Source organism: Aethalodelphis obliquidens, unplaced genomic scaffold (genome assembly GCF_003676395.1).
Source record: "Aethalodelphis obliquidens isolate GAN/ISIS:26980383/991018 unplaced genomic scaffold, ASM367639v1 scaffold22, whole genome shotgun sequence".
Classification (NCBI taxonomy): domain Eukaryota; kingdom Metazoa; phylum Chordata; class Mammalia; order Artiodactyla; family Delphinidae; genus Aethalodelphis; species Aethalodelphis obliquidens.
In genome coordinates, this window is record NW_020837966.1 from 26,095,093 (window position 1) to 26,117,961 (window position 22,869).

Below are 22,869 nucleotides of genomic sequence, written 5' to 3' on the forward strand. Positions count from 1 at the left end.
TCTCACCGCAGCACATCGTGATGTACCTGATCACTACCCACCCTCTCCCTGGCCTATGCGCTCCCTAATAGCCAGCCCGTCTCATGCACCTTGCATCCCCGAGAGCCGATACGGCCCCATGATACAGTATAAGTCTTCAGGAAATGCGGCCTGACCCCGGGGCTGACCTCTGCCTTGAGCCTCGTCCCATTCACGTGGTATCACTGACAAAACCACAGCCAAATTGGTTGATTATAAGAAGCTGGAAGGGAAAACCACTACCATAAATGACAGAGCTGATAGTCACAATGAGGTCTGTAAGCAGTCTCTGAAGGTTGAAACCCATTAAAAAAAAAATGGAATTTGATGGACAGAAAAGATAGGCTCCTCATTACATTTCAAAACACAGCTACATGGGGCTGCCCTGGTGGCGCAGTGGTTAAGAATCCGCCTGCCAATGCAGGGGACACAGATTCAAGCCCTGGTCCGGGAAGATCCCACATGCCAGAGAGCAACTAAACCCGTGCGCCACAACTACTGAGCCTGCGCTCTAGAGCCCATGTGCCACAACTACTGAAGCCTGCGTGCCTAGAGCCCGTGCTCTGCAACAAGAGAAGCCACCGCAGTGAGAAGCCCGCGCACCGCAATGAAGAGTAGCCCCGCTCTCCACAACTAGAGAAAGCCCGTACGCAGCAATGAAGACCCAACACAGCCAAAAAAAAAAAAAGAATAAATAAAATAAATCAATTTTTTAAAAAAACAGCTACATAACATAAAGAGAAGATTCAAAGAAGTTTGAAAACTACTTTAAAAAATAAATGCATAAAACACAGCTGCAGGGCTTCCCTGGTGGCACAGTGGTTGAGAGTCCGCCTGCCGATGCAGGGGACACGGGTTTGTGCCCCGGTTCGGGAGGATCCCCCATGCCGCGGAGCGGCTGGGCCCGTGAGCCATGGCCGCTAAGCCTGCGCGTCCGGAGCCTGTGCTCCGCAGTGGGAGAGGCCACAGCAGTGAGAGGCCCGCGTATCGCAAAAAAAAAAAACAAAACAAAAAAAACACAGCTGCATAACAACAATATTTAGGGAGACCCAGCCTAAAATCAATATGCTGGGGAAGAAAGGGAAGTCTTATTTGGCTACTACAAGCTGCTCCTCCTGTTGCTACTCCCACTACTACACATAGTAGTGAGAGGAACCAGCAGTGGAGGACAGAACCGGTCACGCTGAAAACAGAAGCTGCTATGTATTGTATGCTTGCTATTTGCCAAACATTGTGCTAAGTGGCTACAAACACTCTCTCAGTTCCTCACAACAACTCTATGAAGTAGGAATCTATATCCCCCTTTACGAAAGAGGGAAACCTGAGTCCCAGAGTAGTTAAGTGACTTGCCCAGGGTCACACACCTGGTAAACCAAAGTGACAGTAATAAAGTCCAAACCTGGCTCTGCTGAATTCCACTGGCTCAACCTTTAACTCCTACCACAATCTGGGACCTGATGACACACAAGGAGGAAAAAGGACAGCCACACTATTATTTGCATCTATCAGGGAACATCTAGAATGCTGTGTACATTTCCAGATGCCCATTTAGAAAATGGGACTTTTTTAACCACTCATATTATTCAGAGGAACGTAACCTGGGTTGCCCTGGATTGGAAACCAAGTTATTCAAGGTGCAGCTGAAGGAGTGGGGATGTTTATCAAGAAAGAGAAAGACAAGGGGGCACAGGCTATGACTCTCTTCAGGTATCTGAAAAGCTTTCATGCACAAGACAGAAGCTGTGTTCTGTATTCCACCAACTGCAGAAGGAGTACCAGTGAGCTGAAACTCCAGGGATGGAATATTTGGTTGTCCGTGGGAGAACATCAAACAATGAGAACATCTGATAACACAACTAGATGCCCCAGACCTTAGGGCATTCTTGGCCCCAGGAAGTTTGAAGCTCGAGGCTGCAGGACCATAGCTGTCATGGGTACCAAAGAAAGGGTTCCTGCAGGGGTAGAAGCTGGAAGTTTTCACTTCCCTCCAAGATCCACTGATCCTCCAAACTAAGAGAGGAGGCCACAGTACATTTGGGTGTCCCACTCTATTTGAACAGGAAGAGTCCAGAGATGTAACATGAGATTGTGAAGGTAATATTATTGTGAATAGCATTTTTACCACCTTCCAAATAGCAACTGGGATTAGCATTCACTCTTTTCAAGCAAGAAGCATGTGTTTGGATAATGTGTTTGAAAATGTGTTCACAGGATCTAAATATCTGAGCCATATACATTCAAGCTTATTCCTTCTATTTTTCAACAGTTTTTTTTGTTATTGTTGTTGAATGATCAACCTTGCTCCAGAACCACGAAGAACAGTGGCAATGGATAAACATTAGCTTTTCCTCCAGAATGATTTTCATCTTCCACTAGGGAGAAGAAGATAAAATTCTTTTTATAAGCATAGCCTCTAGAGACTGATGATTTTTGACTGCCCTGCTTTCCCTTTGGGATTTATTAAATATAATTTACAACCACAGTAATTTATTATCAAGTTTAAATCAACTTCCTTAACACTTTCATGCCTTTTTCATTTTGAATACCCCGTCACTTCTACATCAAACTGATTTATTCTAAACTGTCCTCATTGAAAATACGTGAATGAAGGCCTTACGGCAGATAAAAATCCTCAGTGAACTCCTCCTCCTAGCACATCCTGGGTATGCCTGCTCCACTGATTAGGCTGCCGATGGGTGGGGCAATCTCAACTAAGGATGATGTGGTATTTACTGTTTCTTGCCCAGCTGAGACAAGGACAGGCTCACGCCATAGGCAGAGGAGGGCTAGGAGACAGGCTAAGCAGGGGTCTAACATTTTTTTTTAAGTTTGTTTATTTATTTTTATCTTTTTGTCTGCGTTGGGTCTTTGTTGCTGTGCACGGGCTTTTCTCTAGCTGTGGAGAGCGGGGGCTACTCTTCACTGCAGTGCACGGGCTTCTCATTGGGTGGCTTCTCTTGTTGTGGAGCACGGGCTCTAGATGCGCGGGCTTCAGTAGTTGTGGCACACGGGCTTAGTTGCTCCGCAGCATGTGGGATCTTCCCGGACAGGGCTCGAACTCATGTCCCCTGCATCAGCAGGTGGATTCTTAACCCCTGCACCACCAGGGAAGCCCCAGGGGTCTAACATTTTTGCGGTACAAAATTCATTGATCCATGTAGTGGTGGGAGGCCAGAGGAGGGGTTATTGGGAAGAGAAACAACCAAATGTGGAGTTTAGAGCAGGGGTCCGCGACCCCTGGGGCACAGACCGATACCGGTCCACGGCCTGTTAGGAACCGGGCCGCACGGCAGGAGGTGAGCGGCAGGCCAGCGAGCGAAGCTTCATCTTCGGCTCCCCATCGCTCGTGTCACCACCTGAACCATCCCTCACCCCCCGCCCCCCACCCCGTCCGTGGAAAAACTGTCTTCCACAAAACTGGTCCCTGGTGCCAAAAAGGATGGGGATCGCTGGTTTAGAGGACGGGCAAACGCAAGTCCAGGCCCCAAGTCCAGTCACCCAATGGCAAAAGCAGGACTGGCCATTAGGCACCTGCCAGCACCTCAGGTCAGAGGGTTGGCATGTGCCCTGTGAGATGGGCAAGGGCTCAGATGTGTGTCCTTCAAAACGAGCAGAGTGCAAACTGCAAACCACGGCTGGCAGACAAGGAGGGCTTACAGCCTCTTGGTCAATTCCCAGCCACAGCAATGCACACTTGCAAAACAGAACACACTTCCCAAAATGTCTAGAGCTACACAATCTAACTGAACAACCAAACTCCACGTTGACAAAAACAAAACAAACAGAATCTCTGGCTAACAGAATTTGGCAAGCAGCAGGCATTCATTCAGAGGAGGAATACTTTTTAGAAAACTTTATTCCCATTGGACTTTAATGGGCCGTGAAGTGAGATTTTCATTGTAAGGATGACTATGGTAACAAAAGATAAGGATAGGAGGAATATTACGCATTCATTATTTATAAACATCATTTTCTCCCCCTCTGCTTCCAAAGGCCAACATTCCTCATTAATTCTGCTGAACAGAAGCATACAATATCCCAATTAGGTACCCAAAAATAATTTAAACAAAAAGAGTAAACCACCACCACAATAGTACTTTTGGGGTATAAAGTATTTTTATATACAACATTATCAAATCTAACTTCCCAACAATTTCATGAGATAGATATAGTTATTCCCAGCTTGTAGATAAGGAAACTTAAGATATATTCTAAGTTTAGAGAGATTCCTTTACTATTAAGTGGCAGAGCTATAATCCAAGTTACTGTGACTAATTCTAAGACTAGAATTCTTTCCCTTAGGGAAAAAAAGCTGCCTGAATGAAACCGTGTACCTCTAAGAGTGGGAAAGATATTATAGATCACTCCATCCTTTCACATCATCAGCGAACAAGTCAGCATGATACCAGGGTAGTGCGAGTGAGGATGCAGGTGTGGGAAATCAGGATGCTATATAAGCTCTACATAGTCTTTTATTGAAAGCAGCACACACTGCCACAGATTAATAAGGGTCTCCGGGTTAGGTAAGTGAAAAGGAAAAAAACCACAAATCATCTTTTATTATTATAATTATTGGGTGAAAAAAAACAGTAGTATCAACAGCCACACTCTGGATTGTATCTGTGTGGGAAGAGGTGATGCCACCCTAAGTAGTTCCAGAAAACACACACACACATGCATGCACACTCCCAAGAACCTTCTACCAGGTAAGACCAAACTGACCCTCACTCCATATGGCCAAATAGCTCAGTCTCTCCTAGGATTGTGTGTACAAAGCACACAAGGTGTTCCCACCACCTGCTTTTGCCATAAATGACTACCCAATAAAATAAACACTAATGATTAACATTTGCTCCCTGGAAGTCACTGAACAAGAAAAAGATAATCCCCGAATAGCCTCTGCATACAGAGCACTGACTTTTCCTAAGCTCTCCAAAGAAGATTTAAAATGATTTGCCATTATGATTTAGTCTTGGAACTAAAAGATACACATGACACTGAAGAGGTCAGTTCCTGGGTTGAAATGTTTACTAATCACATGGGTATTTTGGTCCAAAGCTTTTCCTGAAAATATCTGTTTTTAACTAGCCTTTGCTTTTGAAACACCTGGAGTATGAAGAGTAACCAAACTCTCTTGATTCTAGGTATCTGGAATTGGCTTTATTATAGGACCAGTTATTATGTACCAGGTTCTCTGCTAGGCACTGGTAATACACAGGCCATCAGGGAAGGAAGGCAAATAAATTAAGACCTCAAAGAGGGGACTTGCCTGGTGGCGCACTGGTTAAAAATACGCCTGCCAACGCAGGCGACACGGGTTCGAACCCTGGTCCAGGAAGATCCCACATGCTGTGGAGCAACTAAGCCCGTGCGCCACAACTACTGAGGCTGCGCTCTAGAGCCCGCGAGCCATAACTACTGAGCGTGTGTGCCACAACTACTGAAGCCCGCACACCTAGCGCCCGTGCTCCACAACAAGAGAAGCCACCACAATGAGAAGCCCACGCACCGCAACAAAGAGTAGCCCCCACTCCCCGCAACTAGAGAAAGCCCACACGCAACAACGAAGACCCAACGCAGCCAAAATTAATTAATTAATTAAAAAAAGAAAAAAGACCTCAAAGACAATTGGGAGTTTAAACAGATCAGATGAGAACTATCAGGGCTGTGAGGAACTGCAGGGCTCAAATCCCAGAGAGAAGGGAAGCCCAGAGAGACGAGCCTATTTTCCCAGAGGTCTATTGATTCCAATGGCAGCAGCTATAATGCTGAGAAGCTGAAAAGAACTTTGCATAGACTTATAGGCCAAGGAAGAAAAACCTGGAGCTCGGCGCCCTACAAGGAAGAAAAGTCATGGAAAACCCCTAGACTGTTCGTTGGTACCCTGAAGAACTGTACCCAACTAGCCCTCACAGGGACTGAAGCTCAGCTTCAAATCATCTCAATTCGTGATTGGAATAAGCTAATATGAAATAGAAGTTTCCAGAAGCAAAGGTAAGTTCACTCTAGAGAAAGATCCCACTATCCAGATCTCAAATAATCACCACAGTTTTTCTTAAACAACATCTGGTACTCAATCAAAAATAGCAAGGCATGTGAGAAAACAAGATGTGACCAAAATTCAAGAACAACAGACAACAGAAGCAGATCAACAGAGTGACCAGATATGAGAGTTGTCAGATACAGACTTTAATATATGATGACTAAATGCAAACTAGTATATCTCGAATGGATGAACAAGGTCCCACTGTATAGCACAGGGAACTATATTCAGTATCCTGTGATAAACCATAACAGAAATGAATATGAAAAAGAATGTGTATATTTATGTGTAACTGAATCACTCTGCTGTACAGCAGAAGTTAACACAACACTGTAAATCAACTGTACTTCACCAAAATAAATTTTAATATACATATACGATGACTAAAAAACCACAGTGAGATAGCACTATACACTGACCAGAATAGCTTAAATTAAAAATACTGACAAATATCAAGTGTTGACTAGTTTTTGTTCTTGTTCTTTAGCTAAAAGAAATATAGTAAATACAATATACTGTCAATATACGTTAAATCAAAATGGTCGATATCATAGGTATCTGTTATGCTATTTTCTGTACTTGTCCGAATTTTTGTAACATTTCATAATTAAATGTTGAAAGAAGAAGAAAAAGCTGTGGCCATTGAGAGATCAGCAAGGGCTAAATTATTTTAGCCTTCAGAAGTCATGTTCAAGAGTTTGTACTTTATTTTAAACAGAGGAGTGACAGCATTAAGTGTGTCCTCTATAAAGATCATTACAGCTGCAGTAGAGCAGAAAGAGTGACGGCAGGGAGCCCAGCTGGGAAGCTGATGCAGTAATGCAGATGAGAGACAGGCAGTGGCTCTACGAATGAAGGAGAGCTGTGAAGATTTCAATGAAAGAGTCTGAGTTTGCAAGGGAGTTGGGATTTAGTTCTCAAAACTGTTGAATTTTATCCCAGTCAAATAAGGAAGCAAATGAGGCCTCTGTGACAGAGAGAAACCTACAAGGAGAATGATTTATAGACCAAAGACAACATCTGAGATAGAGCCCAGGACTGGGGAAAACAAGAAAAATATGGATTTTTCTGTAAATCCTTAGAAGAAACACAAGCAATTATAAAACTGAAACCAATAAGCACTCAGCTCAACAACAGATGGTCAGAGAGATACATTCACAACTTGCCAGCATTTTGAAGCCTCGTGCACCCCCTTCCAAACATGCAGATGCTTTAATCTGAGGGGGAAAAAAATTCTATTTCTGATTCTGACAGCAAACGCCAAGTCACATCTTGCCAGTAGAGAATGGCGTCTCCCAACCACAAACCCACTGAGAACTTCACAACCTTATTCTCATTTTGGAGAGATGGGTTGTCTTTGACCACTACTTCCACCAGCCCTGCCAGAAAGTACAAGGAAAACAAGGAGGAAATGACAGTTTCCGAAAAACTCAGCTTTTTCATCTGCCCCCGAGAAAGTAGATTTCTGTCTCTAGATTATTCATGAGCAATCCACATGTTATTCTGTGAAGAAAAGTCAAGCATATCACACAAATTTATCCCCGTATTCTGAAAAATGCCCCGAGGCAGAGGCTGACAACTTCTTCAATTACTCTGAGCTGTTCAACACTCTACTGAGAAGAGATCAAAGAATTAATTTTCTTTATCACTACCTTTTATGCCTTTTCAAGAGGTTAAGGTTTAAAATTAAACATATTAAGTTCCCAGTCTAGCTAGTTTGGGTATAAATATACATTCTTGGATCTGACTTATGAATGTCTAGTTTGCTAGAGATAGGATTTTTAAATGGTATTTTCCCCCCAATCTGTTTACACAAGAAATATTCAGTCATGTTCTTTTTAAAGGAAGTACTTCCCACCCACATGCCCAGTTTTTGTAGCATCTCAATTTTTGTATATGCTGCTGGGAGAGCGTGGTTTTAGAGGCACAGTAGTCCACTGACTGCAGTCAACATTCCTCCCATGCCAGAAAAGGTAAAACTTAAACATGGTTGTCTCAATTCCCAAGGTTTATGATGCACTGAACTGTGGAGTTCATACTGTGGAGTTCAGCAAATAATCATGAAATGACTCAACTTCCTGATTCAACATTCACCCAGAAAACATCCTTTCTCATTTTCTCCAAACAATGCTCTTCAATCAAAATTTCAACCAATGAAAACTCAGGCAATTAGCTGGATGATAAATACCATCTACCGGATCTCACTAGTTATTAATAAACATTAATGCATCTTGCATACTTATTTATATATCTCACTTTGATCACATTTATGAGGCTGAAATAATTTCTAAAGTTATAGACAGATTCCCTCAAATCATTAATACCATTGCAATCCAGCAGCATATGAAATGTCCATAGACATGTCTACACAATGCTTTAAGGTTGAAATGAGAGACAAGTGCTTAGTATCCCTTTGGGGAAATTCCAAGATTAACGTCAATAGAAAAGAAATACCCGAAACACATGAAATTGCTGCCACAGCCTGCCCAGGGGATGGATGTAACCTCTTCACAATACATACTCTGAGACTGATACTCACTGGGTTAATAATCGTTTCTTCAACAGAATGGTGAATGGTCCACCAGTCTGAAGTCCACTCCCAGGCATTCCCTACTATATTGTATAAGCCGTAACCATTGGGAGGAAAGGCGTCAACCTAAAAATTAAAAAAAGGGGGAAATGTCAAAGTACTCATCTTGTCTAGAAAACCTCTTTGGTACAAACATGTACAAAGAACTCTTACTTTAAAGTATGAATATTAATTCTCATTCCAACAGTGAAAATACAATCTGGCCAATGTAGAAACAAAGATATTCTTCAGCTTTGAGCTCTCAAAGGGAGTTTAGAAACCTAAGAAGAGTTCACATTACATAGTAGGACAGTCAATGAAATTATTCCTAATAGAGAGACTAGTACTGGTCATAAGTCAAATCTGTATCTGACTGGGGAGTGAGGGGTAAACCATCTTCAGACCTTCAAAAGCATAACAGAAACACCATATTAGACCCGGTATCAGTCTTGTCATCAGAGCTGAGCTCTGCTGGCCATGATGTCTTTTTAGCACTGAGAGACCCCAAGCCAATTCTATCCTCTCCACCAGCCCCTTCCAACTCACCAGCTTATCTTTACGCCTCAGTCGTTATCATCGCAACACTGAGGGGACTTGTTTTTATAAAGAAAATGTGAATTCATTACCGAGCGTATTTGTAATACATAGAGGGTTTGCAATCTCTGGCACGTGGAAGTATGAGGTAAGCTGCACAGGCTCTTCAGCAAGTAGTTTGATCACATTTCAAAGGCAGACCAGACAGTCTGCCACATAATACTGTCACAGACATGGTACCAAAGTGCAACACTTGTGTAAGAAGGAGGGTGGGGAGGAGGAGAGAAAAATCTTTGACTGAATAGTAAATATGTACAGAACAGTTATGCTATTTTAGGGACGCAAAATTTTTCCTAACATATTGTAATAGAAATTCTCATACATGAAGAAAACTTTTATTTTTTAAATGAAAAAAATACTGTTATCTTTGGGGTTCTTTTTTTTAAAGTATTTTTTTAAATCCATGTTTTTTTTCCCAATTAATGAGATAGAACTAAAAGGAATACCATTCACTTCTACTTGGCTTCAGAAGGTTTTAGACTGACACATAAATATGGAAGCATCTCACACTTGGGCAATTCAGAGCACTTCAAAGTTATGAAGCTACTCCGAAAAAAAAACTTAATCCAGGCGAGGTGGAAAGCTGAAACCGTTTACCACTCTGCTTCCTCACTCAGCATTCATTATGGAAACAGTGGTACCTATTCATTGCTTCATTCAGTAATTCCATGAGTGTCGAATGAAAGCAGGAAGGGTTTGATGACATAGACATGAATGAGCTTTAATGAGGGAGAAAGGAGGAGGATACCAAAAATTAAAAATCCAATCCTGAAAGGCAGGGTGGGATGAGTAAGGTAAGATAATGAAAGAAAAGGTGCAGGAACTCCCAAGAGGGAGAGATTTCGGGCTGAAGGTGAACCCTCTTCAACAAAGGTAGAAGTGCCTTGTGGGAATTGAGGTCAGAGTTCAAAAGACAGAGAGACAGTAAAGGAGGAAAGGTCAGAGGATACAATGTCCTTTCAAGAATCTGGAGATGATCAGGAACAGCAAGACAGAATAACAGCTGGAAAGAGAAGGAAAAGGAGAAAATAAGTTGTTTCCGGGAAAGAAGGGAAGGAGCAAGGGACACGAGGGCAAGTGAGATGGAACGAACGTTCTGGAAGAAGGAATCATTTCTCAGGCTCAGAGAGCAGACGAGTGGAGGGGCTCTCAGGTCAGTCAGCCTGAGGTCCCCTTTATATGCCAACACGCAGCAACCACTGGGCAAGCAAGTTAGCCTATCTGGAGCGGTTAAACCATAACATGAGGAAATAAGAGCATCTACTCAAAGGTTTGAGGGGTTTTCCCTCTTAAAACAATATGACGTTTAAGTGAGGTAAAATCAGGAGGTCACCACCCCCAAAATTACCACATGAGAGTATAAAAATTTTAAACGCTCATGGTTAAATTAATCACACCAACCAAAGCTTCCTTCCAGAAAGCTCATTAAAAGACAAATGTACATGAGAAATACTTCAAACATGCTTATTTTCAGGTGAATGAGCTGATAGGCATGAAAACCAAAACATACTAACAACTGTACAACAGAGGCCTAACCAAATACAAATCCAATTCTTCAAATTCACTGTGGTCAGAATAGTCTGCTCAGTTTACAACCAGAGTGAAAATAATAAAATACATAAAATAGCAGGGGAGGGAGCTATTTCACTGCAGTCCATCCTATCATTAAAGTTCAATTCCTGCTCTCAACTGACCAGGGCCTGTGGACACAACAAGGCAGCTACGGAGGACTTGAGATAATTCTCTGGGTAAACAGTCCCAATTTAAAGGTATAGATCTCGTCAAGTCTCATTCCAAACACAGGTGGAAGTGGCCTCTGTATAACTTGCTGCTTTTTTTCTCCACGGGTCCTGTTTCTCCAATTGATTATTTGCGGGCTCCTGGTAACTGTTCTAATTTTGTCTTAGGAACTTCTATGGCAACTTCTTCAGGTAAGTTCTGTTGAATATACTCCAAACAGACATCTGTTGAACCCACAGTTAAATGTTCCAACTCGAAATATCTGTAAAGTAGCCTTATTTTATACGGAAACTGGTGTTTTCTGAAAAGGTGCACTGACTTGAGAATAAATGACTATTTTCCTTGGAGGCTCATGTGCTTAAATAATGACAAGAAATTCTGTAGCCATTAAGTGCTGTAAAATATTCATAACTGTCCAGTACAGCTGCTCATGGCCTTTTATGAACACTGGCAGGCGCTAGTATAATTTGTGTGGTCCACCAGAAGCCCATGCCGTAGGCCTCAAGGCTAAGGGCAGTGGCCCTACTTCACACAGACTCCCATTGAAGAGGGACCTCCAGGCTGCCGAGGCCCTTCTCAAACCACGTGATGGCCACTGTGCAGCTTCTGCACCAACTATCATCTTTCCTGGGGTGTCATGAGCAACCTCATCCGGCACCTTATTCTGTTCATCCTGCAGCACGGTTTTGCCGACAAAAGGTGGCCCATGAGATACTGGCTGGGCTTCTTACCCAGGAAATGGTTGAGAACAGGTTGAGATAGTTTAGACCCCAAGGTCTCTAATCACTCATTTTACTGACTAAAAAATTATGCACCCATGATAGCACAAGCGATTTTGAAGGAAACTTGAGAAGAATCAACTTCTAGATGGCCTGATTAGCCTTTTGCCTGTTGAATAATACATCCAGTTCCCATTGGTTTGTGTCGGTACCTTTATCATATACCTAACTCATATATATAGAATTTTAGAAGCACACACATATGCACCTATGTGCCTATTTAAGGGCAACATATTCTCATGCAACTCTTTTTTTTACATTAACTCTGCAAAAAAAAAAAAAAAACAACTATATGGCTCAAAATATTTTAAAAGTTCTCATAGGTCAAGTGTCTCCTAACCCTTCATCTTTTCCAGTGTCTCAGTCTTTCTCACTTGTTTATTATTTCAGTTGAAATTCTGGAATCATTTGGTCATGTTCCAAATAACATATGTGTGCTACATTCATAAATAAATTTTGGAAGAATCATATTTGTCTGAAACAAAAATACAAATATTTTAAAAATGACAACTGTTTGAAAGATTGTTGAAAGAAAATTATTCTCTGTAACAACAAACCCAGTAAGGTGCTACTTCCTCGCCACAAGACATCTTTCCTGACTGTGTTAAGAGAAAACGACACATATCCTTTTCAAACTCTTCCAAAATATAGCAGAGGGAGGAACATTCCGAAATTCATTCTATGAGGCCACCAGCACCCTGATACCAACACCAGACAAAGATGTCACAAAGAAAGAAAACTACAGGCCAGTATCACTGATGAACACAGATGCAAAAATCCTCAACAAAATACTAGCAAACAGAATCCAACACCACATTAAAAGGATCATGCACCATGATCAAGTGGGGTTTATCCCAGGAATGCAAGGATTCTTCAATATATGCAAATCAGTCAATGTGATAAACCATATTAACTAACTGAAGGATAAAAACCATACGATCATCACAATAGATGCAGAAAAAGCTTTCGACAAAATTCAACACTGATTTATGATAAAAACCCTCCACAAAGTAGGCATAGATGGAACTTTCTTTAACATAATAAAGGCCATATATGACAAACCCACAGCCATCATCGTTCTCAATGATGAAAACCTGAAACCATTTCCACTAAGATCAGGAACAAGACAAGGTTGCCCACTCTCACCACTCTTATTCAACATAGTTTTGGAAGTTTTAGCCACAGCAATCAGAGAAGAAAAAGAAATAAAAGAAATAAAAATAAAATCGGAAAAGAAAAAGTAAAGCTGTCACTGCTTGCAGATGACATGATACTATACATAAAGAATCCTAAAGACACTACCAGAAAACTACTCAAGCTAATCAATGAATTTGGTAAAGTAGCAGGATACAAAATTAATGCACAGAAATCTCTTGCATTTCTATACACTAATGATGAAAAATCTGAAAGTGAAATCAAGAAAACACTCCCATTTACCACTGCAACAAAAAGAATAAAATACCTAGGAATACGGGCTTCCCTGGTGGCGCAGTGGTTGGGAGTCCGCCTGCCGATGCAGGGGACATGGGTTCGTGCCCTGGTCCAGGAAGATCCCACATGCCGCGGACTGGCTGGGTCCCTGAGCCATGGCTGCTGGGCCTGCACGTCCGGAGCCTGTGCTCCACAATGGGAGAGGCCACAACAGTGAGAGGCCCGCGTACTGCAAAAAAAAAAAAAAAAAAAACCTGGGAATAAACCTACCTAAGGAGACAAAAGACCTGTACGTCGAAAACTATAAGACACTGATGAAAGAAATTAAAGATGACACAAACAGATGAAGAGATATACCATGTTTTTGGATTGGAAGAATCAACATTGTGAAAAGGACTCTACTACCCAAAGCAATCTAGAGATTCAATGCAATCCCTATCAAACTACCAATGGCATTTTTGACAGAACTAGAACAAAAAATTTCACAATTTGTATGGAAACACAGAAGACCCTGAATAGCCAAAGCAATCTTGAGAAAGAAAAATAGAGCTGGAGGAATCAGGCTCCTGGACTTCAGACTATACTACAAAGCTACAGTAATCAAGACAGTATGGTACTGGCACAAAAACAGAAAGATAGATCAATGGAACAGGATAGAAAGCCCACACATACACCCATGCACCTATGGTCACCTTATTTTTGATAAAGGAGGTAAGAATATACAATGGAGAAAAGACAGCCTCTTCAATAAGTGGTGCTGGGAAAACTGGACAGCTACATGTAAAACAATGAAATTAGAACACTCCCTAACACCATACACAAAAATAAACTCCAAATGGATTAAAGACCTAAATGTAAGGCCAGAAACTATCAAACTCTTAGAGGAAAACAAAGGCAGAACACTCTATGACATAAATCACAACAATATCCTTTTTGACCCACGTCTTAGAGAAATGGAAATAAAAACAAAAATAAACAAATGGGACCTAATGAAACTTAAAAGCTTTTGCAAAGGAAAACATAAACAAGAAGAAAAGGCAACCCTCAGAGTGGGAGAAAATATTTGCAAATGAAGCAACTGACAAAGGATTAATCTCCAAAATTTACAAGCAGCTCATGCAGCTCAATAACAAAAAACCAAACAACCCAATCCAAAAATGGGCAGAAGACCTAAATAGACATTTCTCCAAAGAATATATACAGACTGCCAACAAACACATGAAAGAATGCTGAACATCCCTAATCATTAGAGAAATGCAAATCAAAACTACAATGAGGTATCACCTCACACCAGTCAGAATGGCCATCATCAAAAAATCTACAAACAGGCGGATGAGGGGAAGATGGCGGAAGAGTAAGACGCAGAGATCACCTTCCTCCCCACAGATACACCAGAAATACATCTACACATGAAACAACTCCTACAGAACACCTACTGAACGATAGCAGAAGACCTCAGACCTCCCAAAAGGCAAGAAAGTCCCCACGTACCTGGGTAGGGAAAAAGAATAAACAGAGGTAAAAGGATAGGGACGGGACCTACACCAGTGGGAGGGAGCCGTGAAGGAGGAAAGCTTTCCACACACTAGGAAGCCCCTTCGTGGGCGGAGACTGTGGGTGGCGGAGGGGGAAAGCTTCGGAGCCGTAGAGGAGAGCACAGCAACAGGGATGCCGAGGGCAAAGCAGAGAGATTCCTGCAGAGGATAGGGGCCGCCCAGCACTTACCAGGCCGACAGGCTTGTCTGCTCACCCGCCGGGGCGGGCGGGGCTGGGAGCTGAGGCTCGGGCTTCGGTCGGAGCGCAGGGAGAGGACTGGGGTTGGCGGCGTGAACACAGCCTGCAGGGGATTAGTGCACCACAGCTAGCCGGGAGGGAGTCCGGAGAAAAGTCTGGACCTGCCTAAGAGGCAAGAGACTTTTTCTTCCCTCTTTGTTTCCTGGTGCGCAAGGAGAGGGGATTAAGAGCGCTGCTTAAAGGAGCTCCAGAGACGGGCGCGAGCCACGGCTAAAAGCGCGGACCCCAGAGACACGCATGAGACGCTAAGGCGGCTGCTGCCGCCACCAAGAAGCCTGTGTGCGAGCACAGGTTACGCTCCACACCCCCCTTCCGGGGAGCCTGTGCAGCCCGCCACTGCCAGGGTCCTGGGATCCAGGGACAACTTCCCCGGGAGAACGCACAGCGCGCCTCAGGCTGGTGCGACGTCACGCCAGCCTCTGCCCCCGCGGGCTCGCCCCGCACTCCGTACCCCTCTCTTCCCCCCGGCCTGAGTGAGCCAGAGTCCCCGAAGCAGCTGCTCTTTTAACCCCGTCCTGTCTGAGCGAAGAACTGATGCCCTCCGGCCACCTACAGGCAGAGGCGGGGCCAAATCCAAAGCTGAGCCACGGGTGCTATGAGAACAAAGAAAACAAAGGGAAATCTCTCCCAGCAGCCTCAGAAGCAGTGGATTAAAACTCCACAATCAACTTGATGTACCCTGCATCTGTGGAGTACATGAATAGACTACAAATCATCCCAAATTGAGGAGGTGGACTTTGAGAGCAAGATTTATTACTTTTTCCCCTTTTCCTCTTTTTGTGAGTATGTATATGCTTCTGTGTGAGTTTTGTCTGTATAGCTTTGCTTCCACCATTTATCCTAGGGTTCTATCTGTCCATTTTTTTTCTTTTTAATAAAAATTTTTTTCTTAACAATTATTTTTTATTTTAATAACTTTATTTAATCTTACTTTATTTTATCTTCTTTCTTTCTTTCTTTCCTTCCTTCCCTCCTTCCTTCCTCCCTCCCTCCCTCCCTCCCTCCATCCCTTCTTTCTTCCTTTCTTTCTTCCTTTCTTTCTTTCTTTCTTTCTTTCTGCCTTTCATTCTTTCTACTTTTTGTCCCTTTTATTCTGAGCCATGTGGATGAAAGGCTCTTGGTGCTGCAGCCAGAAGTCAGTGCTGTGCATCTGAGGTGGGAGAGCCAACTTCAGGACAGTGGTCCACAAGAGACCTCCCAGATCCACGTAATATCAAACAGCAAAAATCTCCCAGAGATCTCCATCTCTACACCAGCACCCAGCTTCACACAACAACCAGCAGGCTACAGTGCTGGACACCCTATGCCAAACAACTAGCAAGGCAGGAATACAACCCCAACCATTAGCAGAGAGGCTGCCTAAAATCATACTAAGTCCACAGACACCCCAAAACACACCACCAGACGTGGACCTGCCCACCAGAAAGACAAGATCCAGCCTCATCCACCAGAACACAGGCACTAGTCCCCTCCACCAGGAAGCTTACACAACCCACTGAAACAACTTTAGCCACTGGGGACAGACACCAAAAACAACGGGAACTACGAACCCGCAGCCTGCAAAAAGGAGACCCCAAGACCCCAAAAACAGTAAGATAAGAAAAGGAGAAGACAGAAAAACTCACAGCAGATGAAGGAGCAAGATAAAAACCCACCAGACCTAACAAATGAAGAGGAAATAGGCAGTCTACCTGAAAAAGAATTCAGAATAATGATAGTCAAGATGATCCAAAGTCTTGGAAATAGAATAGACTAAGTGCAAGAAACATTTAACAAGGACGTAGAAGAACTAAAGATGAAACAAGGAATGATGAACAACACAATAAATGAAATTAAAAATACTCTAGATGGGATCAATAGCAGAATAACTGAGGCAGAAGAATGGATAAGTGACCTGGAAGATAAAATAGTGGAAATAACAACTGCAGAGCAGAATAAAGAAAAAAGAATGAAAAGAAGTGAGGACAGTCTCAGACACCTCTGGGACAACATTAAACGCACCAACATTTGAATTACAGGGGTTCCAGAAGAAGAAGAGAAAAAGAAAGGGACTGAGAAAATATTTGAAGAGATTACAGTTGAAAACTTCCCTAATATGGGAAAGGAAATAGTTAATCAAGTCCAGGAAGCACAGAGAGTCCCATACAGGATAAATCCAAGGAGAAATACACCAAGACACATACTAATCAAACTGTCAAAAATTAAATACAAAGAAAACATATTAAAAGCAGCAGGGAAAAACAATAAATAACACACAAGGGAATCCCCATGAGGTTAACAGCTGATCTTTCAGCACAAACTCTGCAAGCCAGAAGGGACTGGCAGGACTAATATAAAGTGATGAAGGAGAAAAACCTGAAACCAAGATTACTCTACCCAGCAAGGATCTCATTCAGATTTGATGGAGAAATTAAAAGCTTTACAGACAAGCAAAAGGAGAGAGAGTTCAGCACCACCAAACCAGCTTTACAACAAATGCTAAAGGAACTTCCCTAGGCAAGAAACACAAGAGAAGGAAAAGACCTACAATAACGAACCCAAAACAGTTAAGCAAATGGGAATAGGAACATACATATCGATAATTCCCTTAAATGTAAATGGACTAAATGCTCCCACCAAAAGACACAGACTGCTTGAATGGATACAAAAACAAGACCCATATATATGCTGTCTACAAGAAACCCACTTCAAACCTAGAGACACATACAGACTGAAAGTAAGGGTATGGAAAAAGATATTCCATGCAAATGGAAATCAAAAGAAAGCTGGAGTAGCAATTCTCATATCAGACAAAATAGACTTTAAAATAAAGACTATCAGAAGAGACAAAGAAGGACACTACATAATGATCAAGGGATCGATCCAAGAAGAAGATATAACAATTGTAAATATTTATGCACCCAACATAGGAGCACCTCAATACATAAGGCAAATACTAACAGCCATAAAAGGGGAAATGGACAGTAACACATTCATAGTTGGGGACTTTAACACCCCACTTTCACCAATGGACAGATCATCCAAATAAAAATAAATACGGAAACACAAGCTTTAAATGATACATTAAACAAGATGGACTTAATTGATATTTAAGGACATTCCATCCAAAAACAACAGAATACACATTTTTCTCAAGTGCTCATGGAACATTCTCCAGGATATATCATATCTTGGGTCACAAATTAAGCCTTGGTAAATTTAAGAAAACTGAAATTGTATCAAGTATCTTTTCCGACCACAATGCTCTGAGACTAGATATCAATTACAGGAAAAGATCTGTAAAAAATACAAACACGTGGAGGCTAAACAATACACTACTTAATAACGAAGTGATCACTGAAGAAATCAAAGAGAAAATCAAAAAATACCTAGAAACAAATGACAATGGAGACACGACGACCCAAAACCTATGGGATGCAGCAAAAGCAGTTCTAAGAGGGAAGTTTATAGCAATACAATCCTACCATAAGAAACAGGAAACATCTCGAATAAACAACCTAACCTTGCACCTAAAGCAATTAGAGAAAGAAGAACAAAAAAACCCCAAAGTTAGCAGAAGGAAAGAAATCATAAAAATCAGATAAGAAATAAATGAAAAAGAAATGAAGGAAACGATAGCAAAGATAAATAAAACTAAAAGCTGGTTCTTTGAGAAGATAAACAAAATTGATAAATCATTAGCCGGACTCATCAAGAAAAAAAGGGAGAAGACTCAAATCAATAGAATTAGAAATGAAAAAGAGGAAGTAACAACTGACACTGCAGAAATACAAAAGATCACGAGAGATTACTACAAGCAACTCATTGCCAATAAAATGGACAACCTGGAAGAAATAAACAAATTCTTAGAAATGCACAACCTGCCAAGACTGAATCAGCAAGAAATAGAAAATATGAACAGACCAATCACAAGCACTGAAATTGAAACTGTGATTAAAAATCTTCCAACAAACAAAAGCCCAGGACCAGATGGCTTCAAAGGCAAATTCTATCAAACATTTAGAGAAGAGCTAACACCTATCCTTCTCAAATTCTTTCAAAATATAGCAGAGGGAGGAACACTCCCAAACTCATTCTATGAGGCCACCATCACCCTGATACCAAAACCAGACAAGGATGTCACAAAGAAAGAAAACTACAGGCCAATATTACTGATGAACACAGATGCAAAATTCCTCAATAAAATACTAGCAAACAGAATCAAACAGCACATTAAAAGGATCATACACCATGATCAAGTGGGGTTTATTCCAGGAATGCAAGGATTCTTCAATATATGCAAATCAATCAACATGATACACCAGATTCACAAATTGAAGGAGAAAAACCATATGATCATCTCAGTAGATGCAGAAAAAGCTTTTGACAAAATCCAACACCCATTTATGATAAAAACTCTGCAGAAAGTAGGCATAGGGGGAACTTTCCTCAACATAATAAAGGCCATATATGACAAATCCACAGCCAACATCTTCCTCAATGGTGAAAAACTGAAACCATTCCACTAAGATCAGGAACAAGACAAGGTTGCCCATTCTCACCACTCTTATTCAACATAGCTTTGGAAGTTTTAGCCACAGCAATCAGAGAAGAAAAGGAAATAAAAGGAATCCAAATCGGAAAAGAAGAAGTAAAGCTGTCACTGTTTGCAGATGACATGATACTATACATAGAGAATCCTAAAGAGGCTACCAGAAAACTACTAGAACTAATCAATGAATTTGGTAAAGTAGCAGGATACAAAATTAATGCACAGAAATCTCTTACATTCCTATACACTAATGATGAAAAATCTGAAAGTGAAATCAAGAAAATACTGCCACTTACCATTGCAACAAAAAGAATAAAATATCTAGGAATAAACCTACCTAAGGAGACAAAAGACCTGTATGCAGAAAATTATAAGACACTGATGAAAGAAATTAAAGGTGATACAAATAGATGCAGAGATATACCATGTTTTTGGATTGGAAGAATCAACATTGTGAAAATGACTCTACTACCCAAAGCAATCTACTGATTCAGTGCAATCCCTATCAAACTACCACTGGCATTTTTCACAGAACTAGAACAAAAAATTTCACAATTTGTATGGAAACACAAAAGACCCCGAATAGCCAAAGCAATCTTGAGAACGAAAAACGGAGCTGGAGGAATCAGGCTCCCGGACTTCAGACTATACTACACAGCTACAGTAATCAAGACAGTATGGTACTGGCACAAAAACAGAAAGATAGATCAATGGAACAGGCTAGAAAGCCCAGAGATAAACCCACACACATATGGTCACCTTATCTTTGATAAAGGAGGCAGGAATGTACAGTGGAGAAAGGACAGCCTCTTCAATAAGTGGTGCTGGGAAAACTGGACAGGTACATGTAAAAGTATGAGATTAGATCACTCCCTAACACCATACACAAAAATAAGCTCAAAATGGATTAAAGACCTAAATTTAAGGCCAGAAACTATCAAACTCTTAGAGGAAAAAATAGGCAGAACACTCTATGACATAAATCACAACAAGATCCTTTTTGACCCTCCTCCTAGAGAAATGGAAATAAAAACAAAAATAAACAAATGGGACCTAATGAAACTTCACAGCTTTTGCACAGCAAAGGAAACCATTAACAAGACCAAAAGACAACCCTCAGAATGGGAGAAAATATTTTCAAATGAAGCAACTGACAAAGGATTAATTTCCAAAATTTATAAGCAGCTCATGCAGCTCAATAACAAAAAAACAAACAACCCAATCCAAAAATGGGCAGAAGACCTAAATAGACATTTCTCCAAAGAAGATATACAGACTGCCAACAAACACATGAAAGAATGCTCAACATCATTAATCATTAGCAAAATGCAAATCAAAACTACAATGAGATATCATCTCACAACAGTCAGAATGGCCATCATCAAAAAATCTAGAAACAATAAATGCTGGAGAGGGTGTGGAGAAAAGGGAACCCTCTTGCACTGCTGGTGGGAATGTGAACTGGTACAGCCACTACGGAGAACAGTATGGAGGTTCCTTTAAAAACTACAAATACAACTACCATACGACCCAGCAATCCCACTACTGGGCATATACCCTGAGAAAACCATAATTCAAAAAGAGTCATGTACCACAATGTTCATTGCAGCTCTATTTAAAATAGCCCGGAGTTGGAAACAACCTAAGTGTCCATCGACAGATGAACGGATAAAGAAGATGTGGCACATATATACAATGGAATATTACTCAGCCATAAAAAGAAACGAAATTGAGCTATTTGTAATGAGGTGGATGGACCTAGAGTCTGTCATACAAAGTGAAGTAAGTCAGAAAGAGAAAGACAAATACCGTATGCTAACATATATATATATGGAATCTAAAAAAAAAAAAAGGTTCTGAAAAACCGAGGGGCAGTACTGGAATAAAGACGCAGACGTAGAGAATGGACTTGAGGACATGGGGAGGGGAAAGGGTAAACTGTGACGAAGTGAGAGAGTGGCATGATCTTATATATACTACCAAATGTAAAACAGATGGCTAGTGGGAAGCAGCCACATAGCACAGGGAGATCAGCTCAGTGCTTTGTGTCCACCTAGAGGGGTGGGATAGGGAGGGTGGGAGAGAGATGCAAGAGGGAGGTGATATGGGGATATATGTAAATGTATAGCTGATTCACTATGTTATAAAGCAGAAACTAACACACCATTGTAAAGCAATTATACTCCAATAAAGATGTTTAAAAAAAAAAAGAGAGAAAACGAAATGCTTTTAACATTGCTTCATTAATGTATGGTTTTGCTGACAAAAGAGCAGAAAGAAAGGAACACTCATGGAGGGAAACTTGCGATACACAGTCTGGAAAAGAGTTTGGTTATATATCTGAAACCCTTATGAAGAAAGTTTTCTAGTCTTTGACTCACTAATTTCACTGTTAGGAATCTATCTTTTAAAAAATCATCAGACTAATAAGGACCTACTGTATAGCACAGGGAACTCTTCTCAATACTCTGTAATGACCTACGTGGAAAACAAATCTAAAAAAGAGTGGATATATGTATATGTATAATTGATTCACTCTGCTGTATAGCAGAAACTAACACAACATTGTAAATCAACTATATTCCAATAATAATGTTTTAAAAAATCATCAGAGATACAATTTAATATCTATGCATAAGATGTTCATTGTTGTTTAGCAGAAAAACAGATATAAATTTGCAAAAATAAGAGGTAAATAAATTAGGGTTCATTCAAATGACAAGTTATCCAGCTGCTAAAAGACATGTATTTGTGAAGAACTGCTAATGACAGATAAAATGTTGCTGATATTACACAGGGAAAAACAGTAGGATTTTAAATATTATAGTATGACCCAAAAGCAATATGTAAAAAATATATAGGCACATATACACCAGAAACATTTATGCTGGCATCTATGGTAGTTAAGAGCATGGCCTTTGAAAACAAACCGACCTGGTTCAAATCCCAGCTGTGCTGCTTTCCAGCTGTATAACCTTGGGCAAGTTAGTTAACCTCTGTGTGCCTCAGAATGCTCACCTGGAAAATGGGGATAACAGTACCTACCTTACAGAGCTGAAGAGACATTAAATGAGATAATTCATGCAAATGGCTCAGCAACATGCCTGGCACTCTGCAAGTGCTCACTAACTACTAGCCATTAGGAGCATCATCAACATAGGAGACGAATGGGGGGAAATGCACCTAAACGTTAACAGGGGTTACCTATCTCTGGGGGGTAGGATTCCAGATCCTTTCAATTTTCTCCTCTGTACACTTCTTGTTTTTTCAAAGTTTCCACAACAAGTGTTATGGAATCGGAAGGAAAAAGGTGTTACAGAAAAAGAACGTCTGGTTAATTATTAGTATTTGCTACGTGCGGTGGTGGACG

The 22,869-nt window shown here is 41.2% G+C and overlaps 1 protein-coding gene across 7 annotated transcripts in view; it reads right to left on the reverse strand.

The window, feature by feature from the left end:
* SUMF1 (sulfatase modifying factor 1) overlaps positions 1-22,869 on the reverse strand; it is a 451,940-nt gene that overhangs the window by 372,052 nt on the left and 57,019 nt on the right. For all 7 annotated transcript variants that reach the window (XR_003435893.1, XR_003435891.1, XR_003435892.1 and 4 more), the window contains one exon: positions 8,601-8,717. Coding sequence is in view for 4 of the 7 variants with exons in the window: in XM_027121447.1 (XP_026977248.1) it covers positions 8,601-8,717 (117 nt within the window). In the remaining 3 variants the exon portion in view is untranslated. The remainder of the gene's footprint in view (positions 1-8,600; positions 8,718-22,869) is intronic.